We start from the raw sequence: 21,754 nt of genomic DNA on the forward strand, positions 1-21,754 counted from the left end.
AAGATGAACTGATCTCCAAAAGTCATAAAGTTAAAGATGAAACATTCTTTTCAACATTTTAAGCAAGATTAGTGTATTATTTTTGTCTTGTACAATTTTAGAGTGGAAAAAAAAGGAGTGTCATGCAAAAGTTTGGGCACCCCAAGAGATTTGAGCTCTCAGCTAACTTTTACCAAGGTCTCAGACCTTAATTAGCTTGTTAGGGATATGGCTTGTTCACAGTCATCGTTAGGAAAGGCCAGGTGATGCAAATTTCAAAACTTTATGAATACCCTGACTCCTCAAACCTTGTCCCAACAATCAGCAGCTATGGGCTCCTCTATGTAGCTGCCTAGCAATCTGAAAATTAAAATCAATGATGCCCATAAAGCAGGAGAAGGCTATAAGAAGATAGCAAAGCGTTTTCAGGTAGCTGTTTCCTCAGTTCATAATGTAAATTAAGAAATGGCAGTTAACAGGAATGGTGGAGGTCAAGTTGAGGTCTGGAAGACCAAGAAAACTTTTCCAGAGAACTGCTCGTAGGATTGCTAGAAAGGCATATCAAAACCCCTGTCTGACTGCAAAAGACCTTCAGGAAGATTTAGCAGACTTTGGAGTGGTGGTGCACTGTTCTACTGTGCAGCGACACCTGTGCAAATATGACCTTCATGGAAGAGTCATCAGAAGAAAACCTTTCCTGTGTCCTCACCACAAAATTCAGCATCAGAAGTTTGCAAAGGAACATCTAAACAAGCCTGATGCATTTTGGAAAAAAGTCCCGTGGACTGATAAAGTTAAAATAGAACTTTTTGGCCTCAATGAGCAAAGGTATGTTTGGAGAAAAAAGGGTGCAAAATTTCATGAAAAGAACACCTCTCCAACTGTTAAGCACAGGGGTGGATCGATCATGCTTTGAGCTTATTTTGCAGCCAGTGGCACGGGGAACATTTCACTGGTAGAGGGAAGACTGAATTCAATTAAATACCAGCAAATTCTGGAAGCAATCATCACACCATCTGTAAAAAAGCTGAAGGTGAAAAGAGGATGGCTTCTACAACAGGATAATGATCCTAAACACACCTCAAAATCCACAATGGACTACCTCAGGAGGCACAAGCTGAAGGTTTTGCCATGGCCCTCACAGTCCCCCGACCTAATCGTCATCGAAAATCTGTGGATAGACCTCAAAAGAGCAGTGCATGCAAGATCTCCAAGAACCTCACAGAACCAGAAGCCTTTTGCAAGGAAGAATGGGCAAAAATCCCCCAAACAAGAATTGAAAGATTCTTAGCTGGCTATAAAAAGCGTTTACAAGCTGTGATACTTGCCAAAGGGTACTGACCATGCAGGGTGCCCAAACTTTTGCTTCGGACCCTTTTCCTTTTTTGTTATTTTGAAACTGTAAAAGATGGAAATAAAACAGTAATCTTGCTTAAAATATTAAAGAAATGTGTCATCTTTAACTTCATGCCTTTTGGAAATCAGGTCATCTTTTACACGCTTAGCTATTCACAGTAACGGAAATTTTGACCAGGGGTGCCCAAACTTTTGCATTCCACTGTATTAAATCTGAACTAAAACAAAATTGATTTGTCATTAGAAATAAGCCATATTATGTCTGTTAGTTTGTTCCATAAAAGGGAGAACACAGAATGCAAGATACACAACGCACACACAAAATGAGCCTTATGCATGAATTATACCAAACAGTTGCCGATGAAAGATTTTACTTTACTCAGGCTTGAACCAGGATGTGAATCAGACAGTTTTAAAGAAATGGTACAAATAGAAGCCTAGGTTGAAGAACAATGAGGTATTTTGGAAAATCAGGAGTTTGCAATAACAGTCCAGTGTTGTATTTCGTTGAAATAATCTCTACTATTGAAAACTGTACATTAGTTTAAATCAACAATCAACCCATTTTGTTTAAGTATGTACTTCACAGGTGCCAAGTAGATTTGAACAAGTGCATGAGGAGTCATGGTCATTTAACCACCACTTCCCTGTAGAATGAATGCTGTATTTGATTTGTGTGTGTATTAAAGCAATTCCATATCCACAACTCTCAATTCTGCTTCAATATTGATTAAAGTTATATTTAGTTTCCAGCTTATGACTTTAGAATTATTGAATGGCTTTACCAATATTAATAATTATTGTTAGAGGAAGTGAAACAAAATCAGGTGGTAAGCTAATCAAAGCTGTCTTAATTATGTTCTGCATTAATAAAAACAATCATGCTTTGGTGTTTCAAGCAAATGGCTACATTTTAAAATTAAATGCCGTATTTAAATCCTGCTAAATTTACTATTCCATTAGTTTCATCTTGCATAGGTCCACTCAAGAAAGTTGTTATTACAGTACCACTTGATTAACTCTCACAAAATTCCTTGTACAATATTTTATGCTATAGTGGTGCCTTGACATTTTAACTACAATAATCCATTGGTTTTACTGCCTGTATATAAAAGGCAGCATTGTACAAATATGTTCTTAAGGAAAGTAACCAGTACTTTATGTATGCCTCTTTGTCATATAGTTATTGGAGGAGTATTTATTCTTATTTTTGATAATTAGGTGGACAGTGACACAATTTGGAATGAAATCCATTCATCTAGTGCTGCACGTTTAGCGGTGGGTTCTGTGATTGAGCTTGTTTTCAAAGTTGCAACTAAGGAATTAAAGGTGAGGTTTGCTAAAAATTCATTTTGTCATTACAAATGGGAAGTTGAACATAAAGAATTTACAAATTATTTTTGTGGTCAAACATTTGGTTTCAGTTACTTTGTTTTTCAGTATATTAGGAAGTTTACACCAGCCTGGATTAAGAGGGAGTACCATTCTCCTTCTATATCCACAAGGTACAATTTCAAACCTCAGCACCATAGACCTTTTCATGTAATCCAGGCTGACAATCCAGTACTATATGACTGGATTTTGAAGTACCTGAGGACTTCAGGTACTTTTTGAAGTACCTGAGGACATCCTCTGGTTGTAAAAGATGCTATACTGTATATATTTAATCTGGAATTGTCACAGTTCCATTTCCATCTTGGCTCACAGAAATGAATGTATTAGCTTTCATTTACATGACAGTTTTCTTGTCCATAGGACCTTTTAAATAAGTTACAGTCTATTACATATCTTTGAAAGTGTCATTTCAGATGGAACATTTAAGAAACATACAGCAAATAAAGAGATTGTTAAGCCTTTGCTAACCCTTTGAATAAGCAAATGAATTGCAGCTTCCATCATTTTATTGTCCTATAAGTGAAAGATGACTTATCTCATCTCACTAGTTCTTTACTCAATGACTTTAAATTTATGATATATGTTGTCTCATTCGCCAGAGAGAAAGTTATCCAAGCTCTTTTCCAACCAGGAGAACTACATAAGCATTGCAGGGAAAAAAAAATGTACTCCCAAGAAATATTTATGTTCACTTTCATTTAGACTAATTTTTAATTAAATTCACATTTTCAAATGGCTAACATTTAGATTTGCACTCCAGGTTAGTACTGCAGATCTTTAGATTTATACTCCAGATGGTAAACTATTGCAGAACTGCATCTGAGTGATTTTGAAATACCTTGCTTAGATTTTATTCTGTAATATTTGTACAAATGGTTTTTCTGTCAACTTTTACCTCTAAATATAATCTCACAAACAAATTAATAAATTAAGTTCTCCTTTGAGACGCAATGATAGTTCAGACTTTACATAAACTCATTGGTACTTTTTAGATTTGTGGCTAGCAAAGTAAGTTATCTTTGAGAGTGTTTGATAGGTTTTATTTTTTATCTTTTTCTATTATTTCTTGAATATTTTGACATTTTCAGGTAACTTGAATGTCAGTGACTCTCCGTTGCCCAAAAGTCTTATTTCTGTAATGGCTGGCTGGCTGCACAGCATAAGGCATGATAGCATGAACAGCCCAATGCAGTGTTACCCATTGCTAATGTAAGCACTGGTCTGCTTTCAGCAGAAGTCACTGGATAACAGTTGGAAAAGGATATCTGACTGTTTCTATTCTTTAAGCTGAAAGTGCCAATCAAACATATAATGTTTTTATATGTCAATCAAACACTAATGTTCTTCCATTTAAAGTCAGCTAAATCAGCAGAAACTGGTTTCAAAAACTGTAAACATCTAATTTACAGCTAAACTGTCCATTGCCTTAATTGCAGCATCTGTTCTCAAATAAATTATTTGATAAGCTGTGGAATTGTAATGGCAATTTGAATGAAGTTATTGAAACTGTGCATCAATATGAATTGCACCATATATGAAGTTATACAAATGATGGTATTTTGCAGAATGGATTTGCGATTGTGAGGCCTCCTGGTCACCATGCCGAAGAGAGTACACCAATGTAAGTAATTATTTCCCTCTTCAAGTAAAACACAACTCTTAGTATTTATAAAACAGTCACCTGCCTTTCTAGTGGAGTTTGTGTGTAATTGGCAACATATGAGGTTCAGAACAAAAAACAGTGAAAATTTGTCCCTACTGTGCTTTTTCCTCTGATGATAAATTAGTGTAGGAATGCAGATGATCAGAATTAGGAACAGCGCTTTTAACCATTTCCCTCTTTTTTATCTCCTCTTCCCCAATTTTTGTACCTCTAGGGGATTCTGCTACTTCAATTCCGTGGCTATTGCTACTAAACTCCTACAACAGCGGTTGAACATCAGTAAGATTCTTATAGTGGACTGGGTGAGTGAAATGCACTAAAATGAGGCTCGAATTAAGGGGTATGTTTTTAATATTCAGCTTCCCAGCCCTACTTTTCTTTTTAAACACTGTTGGACCATACACTTGTTTTTAGGATCTCACAACTTAGTCTTGTTCAACTTCTCATCTCAGTGATGAACTACCTTTAGGATATCGATTTTAATAAAGCAAATAAATTGTAACTCGTGTCTGTGTCATTCAATGTAACACTTCAAGGAAGCAAAAAACTAAAGAAGGAAATAACAGAGGAGAATGAAGGTGTTTGAATGTTTGGGCCTAAATTCTTCTCTGTGTTTTGGTAGCAAATCAAATTATTGTAGTTACAGAGGGATTGTACTTACCGCCTGGTTAAAGAAGTTAGAGCAGTCACAGATAAGAGCAAGGGAGTGGAAAGATGCACAACCATCAAATGATTATTTCTGTAAAAATGTATTTTGATTTATTTGATCTTACTATTTAAAAGAAATGGGTTAATTATTGGGAGAGATAAAGTTTGAATTAGATTAATTATACTTACAGTTGCAAACCCATGGTGTTTTAATTTGTCCACATGTAGAATCTGCTCATTTTTACCCAGGCTGCCAGTGAATGAACTTAAGACAGAGGGAAGAATGTTTTGTTTGGAAAGCCATATTAGACACATGGAAACAAATCATCAGCACAGAAGTTACCAACAGTGTAAATAATTGGCGAAAATAAGAAATGTGGAGTGCCTTTTAAAGTATCTTTTTATTTGTACTCCTTTTAAAACAATCAAAGACAAATAAAGTTGAAACAGCATAAAACCGTTCATAAGCCAAAATCTGATCTTGTGTTAAAGACCAGTCTAATCTTCTAGTTCACCTGCTTAACCATTCAATTTGCTATGTGATATTTGGCAATAGGATGTACATCATGGTAATGGCACCCAGCAGGCTTTCTACAACGATCCCAATGTGTTGTACATTTCACTGCATCGCTACGATGATGGCAACTTCTTCCCAGGCAGTGGGGCTCCAGATGAGGCAAGTAAATTAGTTAACAGCTTATGATCAAAGAATGTCTTGTCTTGTATGTTAAATAGTGAACAGACAATATAATCTATAAGTTACTCATGTTGGCTTATAGTTATCAGGAAATTAAAATGCTTCATAAAGAAATAACAGCAAAAATACATCACGTTCTGATATATTTTTAAATTATTCAAATTTAAAAATCACTGTATTTCCCCGAGTAAAGAACCAGTTTTATAAAATGGTGATGTTTATTAAAAATATGTGTATTTGAGTCTTTTAAAGCATATTATTATTTTTAAATCAAGTAGTGAATGAATTATTGCATAGGATTATGTATTACTAGAAGAATGACAATAATATAAGTTATGAACTACATAGCAATAAAAAAGTTTAATAATGTAATTTAAAATTGAGATTTTGTGTTTCAGATTAAGAAGCTACTTGTCTTTTTCATTTTGCCCTTCAGATTGGAACTGGCGCAGGTGTGGGATTTAATCTTAATATGGCTTGGACCGGTGGTTTGGATCCACCAATGGGTGATGCTGAGTATTTGGCTGCATTTAGGTAAGACCTAAAAATATTCAGTAACATTAAACATTGTCAGTATATTCTATCTTTAACTGATCCTGTTCCTTTCATTTCTTATACTCAAATAAAAAGGATTAAGAGCTCTGTTTCTTTTGGTTACAACAATACTAGAGTGATATAGATTTACTTAAATTTCCAGCTCCAATTTTCATATTAATGGTTCCTTTAGAGTTTAATCTTTGCTTTCCTGGATCAAAAGCAGATATAGCTTTACAAAGGATTCAGAGGTGTCTACCAGTTACCAGTTTCATCTTTGCACTTTATTGAAGGTTGTATTCAAATTCTGAATTATTCACAGCAGATGTATACCAGAAGCCAAGTTGGGCTGGATAAGCACCTGCAAAGACACTGGTTCCCTAGAGTCTCTTCATGATCAGCAAGGTCCTTTGAAACATAGGGCTTTCCCTCAGCAACTGGAAACCCAGTCTCAAAACTGCTTTGACAGCCAGCTAAGTCATTCCCCCAGGCTTACAGAGAAATACAATTTTAAAAGACTGGTTCTGAAAGTCTCTTGTGCTCACAAACATTGAAAAATATGCAAAAACCGTTTAAAGTTAATCTTATTATTTTATAAAAATTGTAATTGCTTTAAAACATTAAACATTACTTTTATAAAATTATGAACCAATTATAAGCATTAGGGACTAAAATAATTTTAAACATATGCATTGAGTCAGTTAGTACAAAAATGAAAAGTGTTTGAAACCGAACTATCATACTTGGACTGTTCCTCTCCATTCAAGTAAATGATGCTGCTGAGTTATACAGGTTCAGTGGGTATATTTCTAAGTGCAACTGCAGAGAAACTGAAGGGAAACTGCGATTTCACTGACTACAAAGCACAATCAGACTGTCAGTGGCTTGAACCTCTCAGGACTTCCAATTTTTAGAGTGACCATTCTAAGTGAATCGGAGTGTCAATTAGATCCTCCCTGTAAAAACAAACCTGTATTGTTCATACACCACTTTAACTCTGACTATAATGCTGAAGGTACCTTCCATAGCTTCAGTAAAATAATAATGGATGTAACAACACAAAAATTTTATTGAGTTGCAAAGTACTTTTACTCTTTCAAAGGAATAGCTGTACATTTCTAATTGCCACCTTTGGATTTAAAAGAGAATAATCAATGAAATGAATTAGATATGTATTATAGATCTACTGTTAGGTATAAACACATACAAGTGTGAACTAAAAATACATCTGTGTCATATGGTAACTGAAATGTTATAATCCAGTCAATTTGCAGGTTTTGAAATTTAATGTTTTACTTGTACTACTAAAGTGGGCATTGTGGTACCTTATGGCAATTAAAAAAGGTATTACTGGTTTGTGGGTACAGTTTGTTTAGAGGAGCATTTGCATGTTTCTTAACGTTGTGTGGATAAATGTTCCAAACTGAAAGTGACGAGCTGCAGTTTTGAGCAGTGGGATCAACCTCTACTAGTATTTTGAGAAACAACACTTAATATGCACTTGTTTATTGGGAGTATTTAGTTATTTTAATTATCTTGCAATGAAAATTACAATGGGTTAAATAAAATTTGCAGTTTGATAAGAAGATAAAAATTTGAATTCTTGAAAACAAAGCTTTTCCTCTTCTCTTGTGTTTAAAAGTATTCATCTTTCCTTAAAGTGTTAGATATGGTTCCATAGACAACTTCCAATAACTAACCCAGAAAGCCATTAATTATGTGAAAGAACCTTTCACAATAAATGTTATGGCCTTTTCAAGTTGCAGGAAAATAACCTCCAAGCCAAGCCCTCTCTTCATCAATATCCAAATATACACCTAACAATGAGAATTGTCAGCTCCTACTGATCTCCACACATTTACCTGAAGTGCTGATGCTTTTTATGATGCCTTTTGTATCAGTCTTGTCAGTAGGTTTCAGATTACTTTCCCTGCAATAAAACTGCATGTTCATTTTAATATAAATGGGCTAATGAGAACACAGATCACATAGGTAAGTGTAACTGGAGATTCTTTACCTTAGTGCTCAATTTTAAATTTGTTTAATTAGCCGAATTTTTCAGAAAATACTCTTTTCTTCAGTCTATAAATTTTATTTGCAAACATATGCTTTGAAATCCTATAGATAAGTTTGCAGAATGTGCAGAGGTAAGAATAGAAGACTTTTCTAGCCTTTTACAACTTCTATAGACTAAAAGGCATTCTGATAGGGTACTTAATCTGTTGCCAAGTTTCTAGGGTGACGCCATGTATTTTGAAGATTGGAAGTTAACATATTTTAGCTATTTTTTCTCCTAGTTGTTTCGGCGATTCTAGTGAAATAAGGCTTTGAAGTGTAGAATTTATAGCATGCATGAGCTTAGGAAGAAATTGCAGCAGGTCATATATTCAGCATTATGCAGGTCCCCTGAGACAATAGATGCCTTCAAGGCAGCACCTTGTTATTTGGACCCATAGAATGCCACGTTGCATTTGCTGGGGATCAAGCCTAAGATGAAAAAAGATAAGATAATTGGACATAATGAAATCCAGAAGGCACTCTGTTTCACCATGAACTTGGAAGTAGAGTGTAGAATTGAACTTAATTCAAACCAGCTCTTGGAAATGCCAAATGCAAGGACTTTGAAGTTTGAGGAATCAGAAGTACTTTACGCTCGATGGTGGTTATAGATACGTGGTTTAACCCTTGAAGGGTACTGAGAGAAAGCATTTAGGTTATGAACAAATGAATCAGGAAAAAAGGAAAATTTAATCTGATATACACCAACAAATACAGTTTTATTCAGTTTGTACTCCTGAACAAAAACCTTGTAGAAGAAAAGCAAAAACTGCCGAAATCCTAACTTATTAGTAAACAGCAATTAAAACGGAATCTTCGTGGATAAATGTTGAAATTACATTAGCAATTAATAACATGCTAAAAAAAATGACATCAAGCCATTAAGACTTCAGATTTTTCTGTTTTTACCAATGTGGCTATGCTGTCATAAATAAAGAAGTAAAATGCATTCAGTTTAGAGGTATTAGAAAATAATTACCTTTTAACTTAGATGTATAAATATTTTTATTTGAAAGTGCATGTAAGGGCAAAATTTAAGGTAAACTGAAAAAAATGTTATAGTTTGATGTTAAATGTTAGCTGTTTGTTATTGCAAAAGGAAAAAGTTGGGAGGTGATTGCAATACAACTTCTGTAAGGAGATCATATGATATTAGGGAAATCTTAAATTGATTTGAAGAAAAATTTAATTAACCAAAAGGCAAGGCTAGGTGAAATTCAAAATGGAAAAACAGTGCTTGTGAAAGCTGGACTTGGCAACATGACAAAGTTTCCTTCATGTCTTTTGTCTTTTACCAAAGTAATTTTGTATTTGTTTGATACTGGAGTTAGCATTTGATACAACCAATATCTTACTTACCATTTTATTTTATATAACCCAGTTAAATGCCTGTCCATCTTACTTAAGTCAGTGGCTTTGCTAATGTTAAAATACCTATTTCTCTGTATCAAAAAAGTAGTTTTCAATGCAATGATGTCTGGTGTATCATATGGTAGGCATTGTAAATTCAGTTTTCAAGTTGATGTGCATTTAACTAGTGCAGTGGTAAAACCTTACACAAAAATCCCATAATTTCTTTCATAGAAAAAGTACTGGGGATAAAATATCAAGGGGTTGAAAATTCCATATGATGTCATAATTTCTGCTTGATGGGCAGCATTGTTATTAATACTTCAATGCAATCAACAGATGGACTAATACGTAATCGACTGCAACAATGATGACCCAATCAAATATTGTAAAGCATTTCAAGGCAAAAGGACATAAAGGGAGAACTTTTTTTAATTAACTTATGTCCTGAACCTAATCTTATAAATAATTAATCCATAATGTTTATTTGCCTCTTCTACAGACACATGCTTGGTAATTATTTTGATTATAGAAGATGTTACATTATTCAAGCGTATACATTGATTCCTTGTGTACTTTGGAGCAGAGTGTAAAAGAGTAAAGTTATATATATTTTCACATACAATGTGGGTGTTGCTGTCTAACTAATTGTTCGAGAGAGTAGTGATGAAATACCACCCTAAACCACTGCACTTCATCTGGTGAGGGTTCTTCCACTAGAGATCCACAATTTAGTTAACTTAATTTACAGCAAAGATGAGGGAACAAGTCAAGATGGTGTGTGACTTGGAAAAAGGGTTGAGGTTATTCTCATGTTCCTGCCATCTTTGATTACCCTGGTGGTAAGGTTGGCAAATGATACTCATTGTAGCTGTGGTAAGCCCCAGGATCTGGATGGTGGTCTCTTGACATTGGTAATTAGATTTCCTGTATTGGAGATACTAATTGCCTGTCACATGGGTGAATGTTACTGACCTCATATTTGCAGTGCCTGAATCCTGTCTGTGTATTAATGTATACTGACTTGAACTGCTTCATTTTTTGAGAATTTAATGAGTAGATTTTAACACTATTATGCCACATTCAAGTATAACTTTTTGATGTCAGTCACTTTCACCTCCTGCAATTCTGCTCCATGGTCCACATTTGTATAGACTCAGAGCCATGTGGTGCTGGCAAAACCTGAACTGAGCATTGATGAGCAGGTTATTGGTAAGTGCGTCCTGGTAATACAGGAATACAGGAATACAGCTCCCAGCACCTTGAGAGGAGAATGTGTGATCACTTTTCTACATTGTGGTGTAGGTGGAAGTGTCATAATTCTACTGAAACAGAAGTGTTCATATTCAACTTGTTTGCTGCCTAGTTCCACAACTTCAGCAATATCCAATACTCTTAAACCATTTCGTAATTCACGGAAAGAATCAAATTGGATGAAGCTAGCTGTTATTATGTTGCAAAACCCAGGTGCAAGCCCAGATGGTTGCAAAGGCTTCATCTTCATCAGATAACACCGGCTAGGAAGTCTAACTGTTCCTTTTATACCAGATTTTTTGATGCAGAGAACCACTTTTTCCAGGTTCCATACTGGAATACACTTGTGGAAAGTGCAAGATGTTGATATTGAATGCCTTATGCTAATAAATAACACTTACTGATGTTACCAATACAATCATCTAGATATTTGTGCTGGTTTATCATCAATCTCCACCCTATCCCAGTACATGTTTTTTCTAAAGAAGTAATAATGAGACCTGCTACATATCTCTCCTTGTGCTGTGTCTAACTTGCTACTGTAAATGTAATGTCTCACCTTATGTTTTAAATATTTTCTCTTTTCATCACACAATTTTATATAGTTAAATATCTATGTGCCACCTAACCCCAGTAGATAGTATATTTATGACCACAATTACTATCACAGAGTTGTATATGACTCAGATAATGCCAACAAAATGCTGGAGGAACTCAGCAGGTCAAGCAGCATCAATGGATGGAAATGAAGAGTCAACATTTCGGGCTGGGGGCCTTCATCAAGACCCCTCATATAACGTAGATTCCTTTTCTGAACAAACTTGATTCTGAACTTTGCCCCTTCTCTGACAGCTACAGCTACTGGTGTTGGAGCATTGAACAAGCAATAATTACATTTAGCGATAAATTCAGTATTAAATTGGAGGAGACATTTTTCTCTGCTATCTTTCTTTTAAAATGATCATCATTATAGACTGCAACATTGAGATGATTTAATTAAGCCACAATGGTATTGGCTATTCAAATGTATCTTTCATCAGTGAGAATTGCTGATTTACCACTGGAACTACTCATACCTTCAGCTTTGTTCTGAAACACCACCCCAGCAGGAATAGAATTTGCAGCATGTGCTAGATTTACTTGATTGTTTTAAGGTAAGATTAATTGTACGTGTAAGCTTATGCAGTTTCTAAAATATTTTATTTTTATATTTTTAACATAATCAAACCAGTTACCAATGTCATTCTAATGTCCTTTAATTGCAACACGTGGGCACCACAGTAGCATAGCAATTAGCACAATGCTGTTACAGCTTTGGGAGTTCTGGTGTTCAGAGTTCAATTCCGGTGACCTTCTATAAGGAGTGTCTGTATGTTCTCCCTGTGGAATACATGGCTTTGGTCCAGTTTCTTCCACAGTCAAAGATGTACTAGGTAGGTTAATTAGTCATTGCAAGTTGTTCCCATGATTAGGTTGTGGTTAATCAGGTTTGTCAGGGGTTGCTGGAGCTTGAAAGGCTCTTACTCTGTGCAGTAAGGCTAAATAAATAAATGAATTCCATTTGATCTTTGCTCACCTCAAATTGCCTGGCCTAAATTGGCTTAATCATTTTGTGTGGCTGCTTTATTATTCTTCTGGGTCATTTGAGGTAAATTTTTATCATCCTTGAATTCTCCCTTTGTCCATTGAACTACCTGTATCCCTTTAATTTCTTAAGAATCAGAATCAGACTCTAATCGCCAAGTACCTGTGCACATACAAGGAATTTACTTCCAGCAGATGTTGTCTCTCTGCTCATAACAATAATAATGATAAATATAAATAAAAATATAGATTATACATACAGGTAGTGCAAGCCAGACTTTTCCCAGTATCTGCCTAAAGTTTCATCAAGAAGCGAGTTTAACCAAGTAGCTCCTGACATACTGATGTGCCAAGAGTCATCTACTTAATGTGTTCACTGTTGTCTTCTCCCTATCTTCTGTTTATACCCTGTGTTTCAAAAGAACATAAGCAACCTTTCTCCTCTGTAAACACACAGCAGTATTGTCCACGTCATTCAAATAAAACAACCACCTTCCATGTCATAAATGAAGCATAGTATTTGCTATCACTTTCTTACAACAATACAAACACAATGAGGACAGTATATTTTTCAAAAAATCTTATATTTAGTGAAAATCTATTTGATCAGTATGGTTGTTAGAAAACGTTTGTGAATATTTTGTAATTATCTGGTTTTCTGTATTAATTTCTCATAAAATGTGGTCAGATCATCATCTAAGTCACAATAAGAGACAAACAAAATCTGCCTAAACAAATAACACACAAACAATTGTACTTTTCATGTCTTTATTAAATGCATTGTTTAATATTTCACAGTCTAAGCTAGAAAAAGTTGTGAACCCTTGTATTTAATAACTAGTAGAACCTCCTATAGCAGCAATAACCTCCACCAAATGTTTCCTGTAGTTGCTGATCAGATGCACAACGGTGAGGAGGAGTTTTAAACCATTCTGCATACAAAACTGTTTCAGTCCATCAATATTTCTGGGATACCGTGCATGAACAAACCTCTTCAGGTCATGCCACAGCATCTCAATTGGGTTAAGGTCTGGACTCTTACTTGGCCATTCCAAAACACAAATTTTCTTCTATTTTAAACCAATCTGTTGTTGATTTACTTTTGTGTTTCAGGTTATTGTCTTGTTGCAATTTCCAGCTTCTATTAAGCTTCAGGTGACAGACCGCTACCCTGACATTCTCCTGCAATATGCCTTGATACAATTTTGAATGCATTGTTCCCTCAATGATTGCAAGCTGTCCAGACCCTGAGGCAGCAAAGCAGTCCAAACCATGGTGCTCCTTCCATCGTGCTTCACAATTGGAATGAGGTTATGGTGTTGGTGTGCAGAGCCCCTTTTCTTCCATGTGCATTTCTGCCATAAAGTTCAACTTCTGTCTCATTTTTCCCAGAAAGCGTTGTGGAACATCCAGGTGGTCTTTTGCAAATCTGAGACATTTAGCAATGTTTTATTTTGGAGAGCAGTGGTCTTCTTTGTGATGTCCTTCCATGAACTCCATTCTTATTCAATGTTTATCTGATAATGGACACATAAACAGAGACTTTATCAAGTTCTAGATTTCTACAGATCTTTTGATGTTGCCCTTGGGTTCTTTTTCACCTCTTTCATCATTGCATGTTGTGCCTAGTGTGATTTTTTTACAGGATGCCCATTCCTAGGAAAAATAGCAACAGTTCTGAATTTCCTCCATTGTAGACAATTTCTCTTACTGAGATCTGATGAATACTCAGATCTTTAGAAATGCTTTTGTAGTCTTTTCCAGCTTCATGCATCTCTACAATTCTTCTGACATCCTCTGAAAGTTGATCGAGGCACGGTGCACATAAACAGATCTTCCTTGAGAAAAGCAGGCTCTGTCAGGACCCTGACATCATGTGCCTTTTTTATAGGGCAAGGCACCTCTACAACCCACACCTCCAATCTTATCTCATTGATTGGAACACCTGACTCTAAATAGCTTTTGTAGAAGACATTACCCCAGAGCTTCACATACTTGTTAGAACCTAAACTATGATAATTTAAATGGTGTATTCAGTATTAACAAGAAGTACAATTGTTTGTGTGTTATTAGATTGGGCAGATTGTGTAGGTCTTCTTCTTCTTTTTCCAGCAGTTTAGACACATCTAGGTGTATTACTGCCCTCCGCAGGATGTATAATTATTACAGAATTTCAAGAAACTCAAATTCTCAAATGTGAAGCAGAATAATACACTTTTCAATCAGATGGTGGTTCTCTTGGTGGCCAAACAAAGATTTAATAGAAAAACAAAATAGATTTAAGTCAGACAGCCTCTTGAACAATATTCTTCTTTCAATTTTATATCAATTACAGCTCAGCAAAACATGCTGAACTGTCTCTGGACTACCACAGTCACATAATCCAGTTGGATGTTTCCTTTTATCTTTAAGTAATAGTTTAGCCCACAATAACCCTACCTAAGTCTTGTTAATATCACCATATCTCTATGATTTAAAGAGTAACAGTCTGAGACCTTTTTAACTAGAGGATGACTAGAAAAGAAATGCCTTCCCTTTAATTCATTTTTCCAATCCTCTTGCCATTTCTTCTCTATGCCTTTTTTTTATCCTACTTCTCAATTCTGCTCTGCCTCAGGGTATTCTAATTCCTACTTGCCCGCTCTGTAAGGAAGACCTTGCAATGCCATCCACAATTTCATTTCCCTCCACCACAGCATGCCCAGGTATCCATGTAAATCTAACTTCACAATCCATCTTCCCTACTCTAAACAAAACTAAGAGAATCTCAATAACTATGTCAGGACAAGCTTTTGATTTATTCCCTTTTATAGCCTCTAAGACAGCAGCAGAATCCGAACAGATGATAACCCTGCATGGTCGAGAGTCTTCTATCCACCATAAGACTCAGAGGATTGCTAATAATTCTGTTGCAAAGACAGAAACACCATCTGAAACCCGGTGACCAATCTCAACTCCAAGCTGAGACACATACATCCCAAATCCCGCCTCACTGCTCTCTGGGTCCACTGAGCCATCAGTAAAAATCTTCAGATAAGATCCCCATTTATTATCGTAAATGAATATTTAAATCGTGTAGGTCAATTATTGTGACTTAGATGAAAATCAGACCACATTTTATGAGTAATTAATGCAGAAAACTATGTAATTGCAAATAGTTCACAAATGTTTTCTTCCAACTGTATATTAAGAAGTACAAATGGGAGTTGCAGCAAAAATTTAAATTCTTTTCAAAAGTCAGATTAAATTTGCTTCATGGTTGGAGCAGAAATGGCCAACTGAAGAGCTTTTCCTGTACGGTACTGATCAATATTCCACTAGTTTCCTTCATGTAATAATGGTATCACATGTAACATCATAAAAACAATATGAGTGCATAGTATACTTCAGCAAAAACTTGTACAGCTGTTCATGCACTAGCTATTTAATTATTCAGGATTTTTATTCCAGCATTGCCCTGTCTTAATCTTGTTAAACAAACTTCAGGGAAATATACATCCTAGTCTATCCATCCTTCTCCTTATAACTCAGGCCCTCCAATCCTGGTAATGTCCATGAAAATCTTTGCTGCACCCTTTTCAGATAAATAACTTACTATGAATAGCTGGGCAACTAGGACTACACTCAGTGCTCCAGGTACAATCTTACTAATGTCATAGTTCATTATAGACATTTTTTCCATCAACCTCCCAATAGAAGACAACCTATTGAAAAAATGTTTTTAATATATGCAGTAGAAATCTTGTATTTCAGTATTTAAAAGATGGAATCAGTTTGTGTTCAGTTCTGTTGTATTCAATGAAAACTCATCCAGGTACCTCAGTAGTGCCCAACAGATTTTTGCAGGAGTAAGCTCCTAACACTTGTATTCTATACTTTTGAAGATGGAATAATCTCTTCTCACTTACGTCCAGTTGCATCGTTATGTTATCTGCTATGTATTTTAGGAAGAGATATACTTAGTCACATAGCAGTTATATGGTGAGGAGATCAGTTTCGTGCATGTGAATTTATTGAAGAAACTTAATTATATACTATTAACTAGATGCCCATTTGTTACATGCAAAACCTCTTTTTACTAAAGCAAAATGTCATTTTGTTACAGTAGAATTAGAACTGTTTTATACCACCAGAAAATAAACCTGATGGAAGTCATAATTTGTTTGGAATTGTGTGCCAGCAACCTTTCTTGACTAATGAAAAGTACATTGTTGCATAAGATTCATTTCCATGTGTTTTAAGTGGCTTCATTTGAAATAAAGTAGTTGTCATGCATGAAACTGTATAGATTTTCTTCCTGCAATTTAAAATGTCAATCTTACAACATCATGGAAAATAGTCTCAATTATTTCCATTGTCCTTCAATATAACTGTTTTCCAATTATGTTATTGTGTTTTGGGATGATGTCAAGATTTAATTTCTAGTTTTTAGTTTGCTTGCATTTAATTCAAAATACTGATGAATTGGAGAAGGAAGATCAACTGATTAAACCTTTCAGTTCTGGTTGCAGTATTATTTTGTAGCTTATGTAACTTTGGCTTCATATTGTAAGCAAATGTTAACTGAATGTGAAGAAAACAGAAGAGTTGGATTGAATTAGGTGTCATGTGGATTAATATAAAGTTGGTGTACTGAAGAGTCTAATGTGGCATACCAATGCAGCATAATAATTACCAGTGTGTGGCCTTCTGAAGATACTTATCTCTTATTTCTGTGATATTTAATCTAGAATTCAGGTTACATAATCAATAGAGAATGCAAAGAGGTCTTTCAGCCTACTAGGTCACTCCTGTTTTATTCTTTCCAACTCCCACAAAATCCTAACACTTATTCGCCTGCCACTAGGGACAATTTACAATAGCTATGTTACCTATCAATGCACATCTTTGAGATTTCAAAAGAAACGATACCACCTGAGGAGGCTCGTGTTCAAAGGGAGAGCATGCAAATTCCACACACACACACACACACACACATACACACAGCAGTGGAATCTAGATTCACCCCCTATTGCTGAAGCTGCATCAGTTGCACAACTATGATGGGTTTTCAGATTAAGGTGTTGTTTCTCCTATCCCAGACAGTAAAGGTAATAAAGCATATGTGTGCCATTTGATACATTCCCTACTTTGGTCCACAAACCTCTATCACAGCCAATCTTGATCCATCTTAGCTTGGGATCCTAGTAGAGGTAACAAAGTATGTTCTCACATTCAAATCACAGAATTGTTCCACATTTTCAGTTTACTGAGTAAAAGTTTACCTGTTGCATCTTCATGGCATCTAAAAACATAAATCTATTTTCTAGAAGCCTATGAACAAAAATACACCATCACCTATTACCTTCAATACTAATCCAGTGTAACTTGAGGCAGCATTTCAAAAGCTTGAGTGTACCATGAAAATACTTTTTAATGAGAGTCTAAACCAGGATTATCTTTGTCTTTCGTTACAGGACAGTGGTGATGCCCGTTGCTAATGAGTTTGCTCCTGACATGGTGCTTGTATCCTCTGGATTTGATGCAGTGGAGGGACATCCAGCCCCTCTTGGAGGCTACAAAGTCTCTGCTAAATGTAAGTTTGCTTGTTGATGAATGAAATTATCATTTTATTTAAAGTAGGTGGTTTAATTAGAGAGTGAAAAAACCTAAACGTTTGACAGCCAAATTAGTGAGAGTAAATGACTCACATTTTCCAGCTCTGAGGGGGAGGGAAGAAGCATGAACACTAATCTTCAAAAGGGTCTTTAAATCCTTCAGAAAAGCCAGGGGCTTTACTGGTTGAGCTGTTAAATGTCTTTGTTCAAAAAAAATTGCAATCAGTGGTACATTTTAGCATATGAGAGTTGAAATGGTAAGAATATGTTTTCTTCCTGAGTAAAAATTGTATGTATTTCTAAAATACTTATTTATATTTTCCATTTGCCTGCAAGAAAATAAAAGTGGGCATTTTTTTGGAGGCCCTTAGGAAGTCAATGTTGTGCCACTTTAGGAAATTTAAAACATTTATCACAAAATTGCATATATTAAACAGAAGATCAAAAAGGGCTAAACTGAAATAGTAAGTTGTATTTATTGAAATTAAACCTGGCTTATATTATACATTTAGTCCCAGTAATCCCTGGTGGCCATTTCAAATATGATGTAATACTTGGAAACTTTGATCGTTCGCCAAGAGTCAAAGTAGGCTTCTGGCCTTTGACTTCTCTTGCATTTCCTTTTTCCTGACACAGGTTTTGGCTACCTTACCAAACAGCTGATGGGTCTGGCTGGAGGCCGTGTCGTGCTAGCCCTGGAAGGGGGCCATGATCTCACTGCCATTTGCGATGCCTCAGAAGCATGTGTTTCTGCTTTACTTGGAAATGAGGTAAAACATCAATGCACATTATAAGCTGACAAGTTCAAGAACTCACAGGTGCGCCTTTAGCTGCAGATTATGAATGAGATGAGGGCAGACTTCCAAAAGAAATATAATTCCACAAGACCTGTTCATCAGTAACGCAGATTAAATAATTGCATGACCGATTGCAACAGTGAACTAGGGAAAGACCTAAAGCAGTTGTGTGAATATATCCTGTTTGAAGTGTTGCATTTGCTTAAGATAAACTGTTTTATTGGTCAAATGTTTTCCTTTTATCTTTGAAAGGCTGGGTCTCCCTTATGTAAAATGATTTTTTCCCCTATTTCTGGATACTTGGATGCAATTTACCTTCTAGAAATGCAAACCTGAAATGATGTACTTAGTGATTTGTTATTTTGGGGATTGCCTGTCCTCTACTCATTCTGCGGTATTCTAACTACAAATAAGCACATCACATATGGGCTTACACTTGTGAGTGATTACTCTGCAATACATTGTGTACAGGTATCAAACAAAATAAATATTTATCCACTTACGATGCAAAGGTTTTGTTCTTAAATTTTCCATCTTCTGAAGTCAATGTCATCACACAGTAGAGGTTAGTCATGATAGTTTTGGGGTTTACGGCAATCTTATCTTATTCCTGTGTTCTAATCTTTTTTTGTTTCTGTTTTACTTATTCTAGCTAATTCTCTATTTTTTGAGTTTTGCTGATCTCATGGTCAGCATCTGGCACTTAGCATTATAACTTCAGAGATACTGACATTAAAGTTTATTCATGTATCATTAAAGCCACTGCTGAGCACTTCATTAGTTGAGTTAAGAGAATGGGAACTTCATCAAGGTTGATATAGAAGAATTCTGCAGCACTATCATTTCAATAACATAATCCTAGCAAGCTTTAAATAGTCTTTCTCTTCTTCCTGCCAATTTTCCCTCTTTATCTGTTAACCCACCTCTACTTTTCATTTGTAGAGAATATATCACATTTGTTCTAGCCTTGCTATTGCATAGAGTTAACAGGTTTACACAGATGTACAACCAGATGTTCAACTATTTCTATGCCAGCTTTGAGAAAGATTGCATACAAACACTTCAGCTAAGCATTGTTTATCATTTCGAGTTCATGTTTAATTTGAGTGTGTGTTTTTTTTTAAGTTGCATTTAATAGTATGGAAGAAATGTCTTTTCTCTTTAAACATTTATCTGACTTTATTATTAATCACTGGAGTTACAGCCAACCAAAAGCTGTTCAGTTTATGCATAATTATGCTTGTGGATTGGTGTATACTCTAGTAGGGCAAATGAACAAATGGGTGTTCACTGATGCACTTGGATGTAAAAATTAGTGAGTGCTATCCCAACTGTTTAAATTCTGTAAAATGTATTTCTAAATAAACAAAATATACCTGACTGCAGTGGTATGAGAAAATTACAAGTGATGATATACCATTCAATGTATGGAATATTCAGATCACCCACGATGCCCGCATTCACATCTTGCTCAGATTTTGTTTTCCATACCCAGGAATCTAACAGGAAGACAAACAGGCATCACTGATTGAGTGGGATCTCTGGCAGCACAATGGATCCTCATAGCATTTAATAGAATGCAAAGCTGGTTAAAATATTAATTCCTGTCACAGTTTCAAATGCATGTCAAAAGACAGGGAAATAACTTGTTAATAATGACTGAAAAATAAAGTTAAGAGCATTAAATATTTACAATTTAATAGAAACATTAAGTTTAAATAATAAAACAAAACAACTTCCTCATTCTTCAGACATTGATTATAATGAAATCTTTGTTCCTTCCCCAAGTCTCAGGCAGATTATCAGTCTAAGTTTATGGAATCCTAACAAGACCAGAGTCCATATTAAGTATAACAACAAAATGAACCTGTCCAAGTCTGGGACTTGCAGAAGAAGCGATGAATGCTAGCGTTATCTTTGGAGTAAGATTAACTAGCCACAGCTTGCAGGATTCACTCATTAAATTGCTAAACGTCTCTTATCTTTCATCTTGAATGATAGATACATTCATTTTGTAACTACAAATGCAAATACAACCGAAGTGGTTTTCAAAGTACATCTTTTAAACAGTTCCTTCCAGTCAGTTGAAATTGTATTGCAAAAAATAATTTGGCATGGTAATAATTTACCTTTCACCTATTTTCATATGTAAGCATGCTTGAAAGTGACCATAGAAGGTTACAGATGCCAGTGGAAATGAGTACCTCATTCTGGTAGCAGTTGTCCTACCCTGACTCAAGTTTGATAGTTTGGATAACTATGTAGCAAGAGCAGTGAGCTAGAAAACTGCACACTAACTGCATACAAAGCTTCAGGAAGTTTTCCAGTTACAGTTAATCTTTGACAGCATCTGAGTGAGAGGTATGCAATAAATGTACAAATGTTGGCCTTGGCTTTCCCCACCATCCAGTGAGTCAGTCTTTCTACTCCAGTTGGTAGCTGGGATTCCAGCCCTCAGCCTTCACCTTCAGTAGAAGGTCAGAGAATTCTGTAAAAAAAATGTTAGAAGCGTAATGAAATTTGCCTGATAAATCAGAATTATGAAGAGAGACAAATGAGAGGAAGCCTGTGAGGTTGCACAGATGGCCAAAGCAACACGCACAAAATGCGGGAGGATCTCAACAGCCCAGGCAGCATCCAAGAGTAAACAATCAGCTTTTGGAACTGAGGCCCTTCATCAGGACTCCTGATGAAGGGTCTCAGCCCAAAATGTTGATTGTTTACTCCTTTCAATAGATGCTGCCTGGCTTCCAGCATTTTGAGTGTGTTGCTTTGGATTTCCAGTATCTGCAGATTTTCTCTTGTTTGTGATACCACAGGTGGCCAAATATGTGTCCCACAT

The 21,754-nt window shown here is 35.6% G+C and overlaps 1 protein-coding gene across 10 annotated transcripts in view; it reads left to right on the forward strand.

Annotated features, from left to right (window-relative positions):
- Positions 1 to 21,754, forward strand: part of hdac4 (histone deacetylase 4) — a 432,610-nt gene that overhangs the window by 398,834 nt on the left and 12,022 nt on the right. For all 10 annotated transcript variants that reach the window (XM_059967108.1, XM_059967109.1, XM_059967110.1 and 7 more), the window contains 7 exons: positions 2,557 to 2,664; positions 4,296 to 4,351; positions 4,608 to 4,695; positions 5,598 to 5,717; positions 6,175 to 6,272; positions 17,975 to 18,093; positions 18,752 to 18,885. In XM_059967108.1, coding sequence (XP_059823091.1) covers positions 2,557 to 2,664; positions 4,296 to 4,351; positions 4,608 to 4,695; positions 5,598 to 5,717; positions 6,175 to 6,272; positions 17,975 to 18,093; positions 18,752 to 18,885 — 723 coding nt within the window. The remainder of the gene's footprint in view (positions 1 to 2,556; positions 2,665 to 4,295; positions 4,352 to 4,607; positions 4,696 to 5,597; positions 5,718 to 6,174; positions 6,273 to 17,974; positions 18,094 to 18,751; positions 18,886 to 21,754) is intronic.

Source organism: Hypanus sabinus, chromosome 4 (genome assembly GCF_030144855.1).
Source record: "Hypanus sabinus isolate sHypSab1 chromosome 4, sHypSab1.hap1, whole genome shotgun sequence".
NCBI lineage: Eukaryota > Metazoa > Chordata > Chondrichthyes > Myliobatiformes > Dasyatidae > Hypanus > Hypanus sabinus.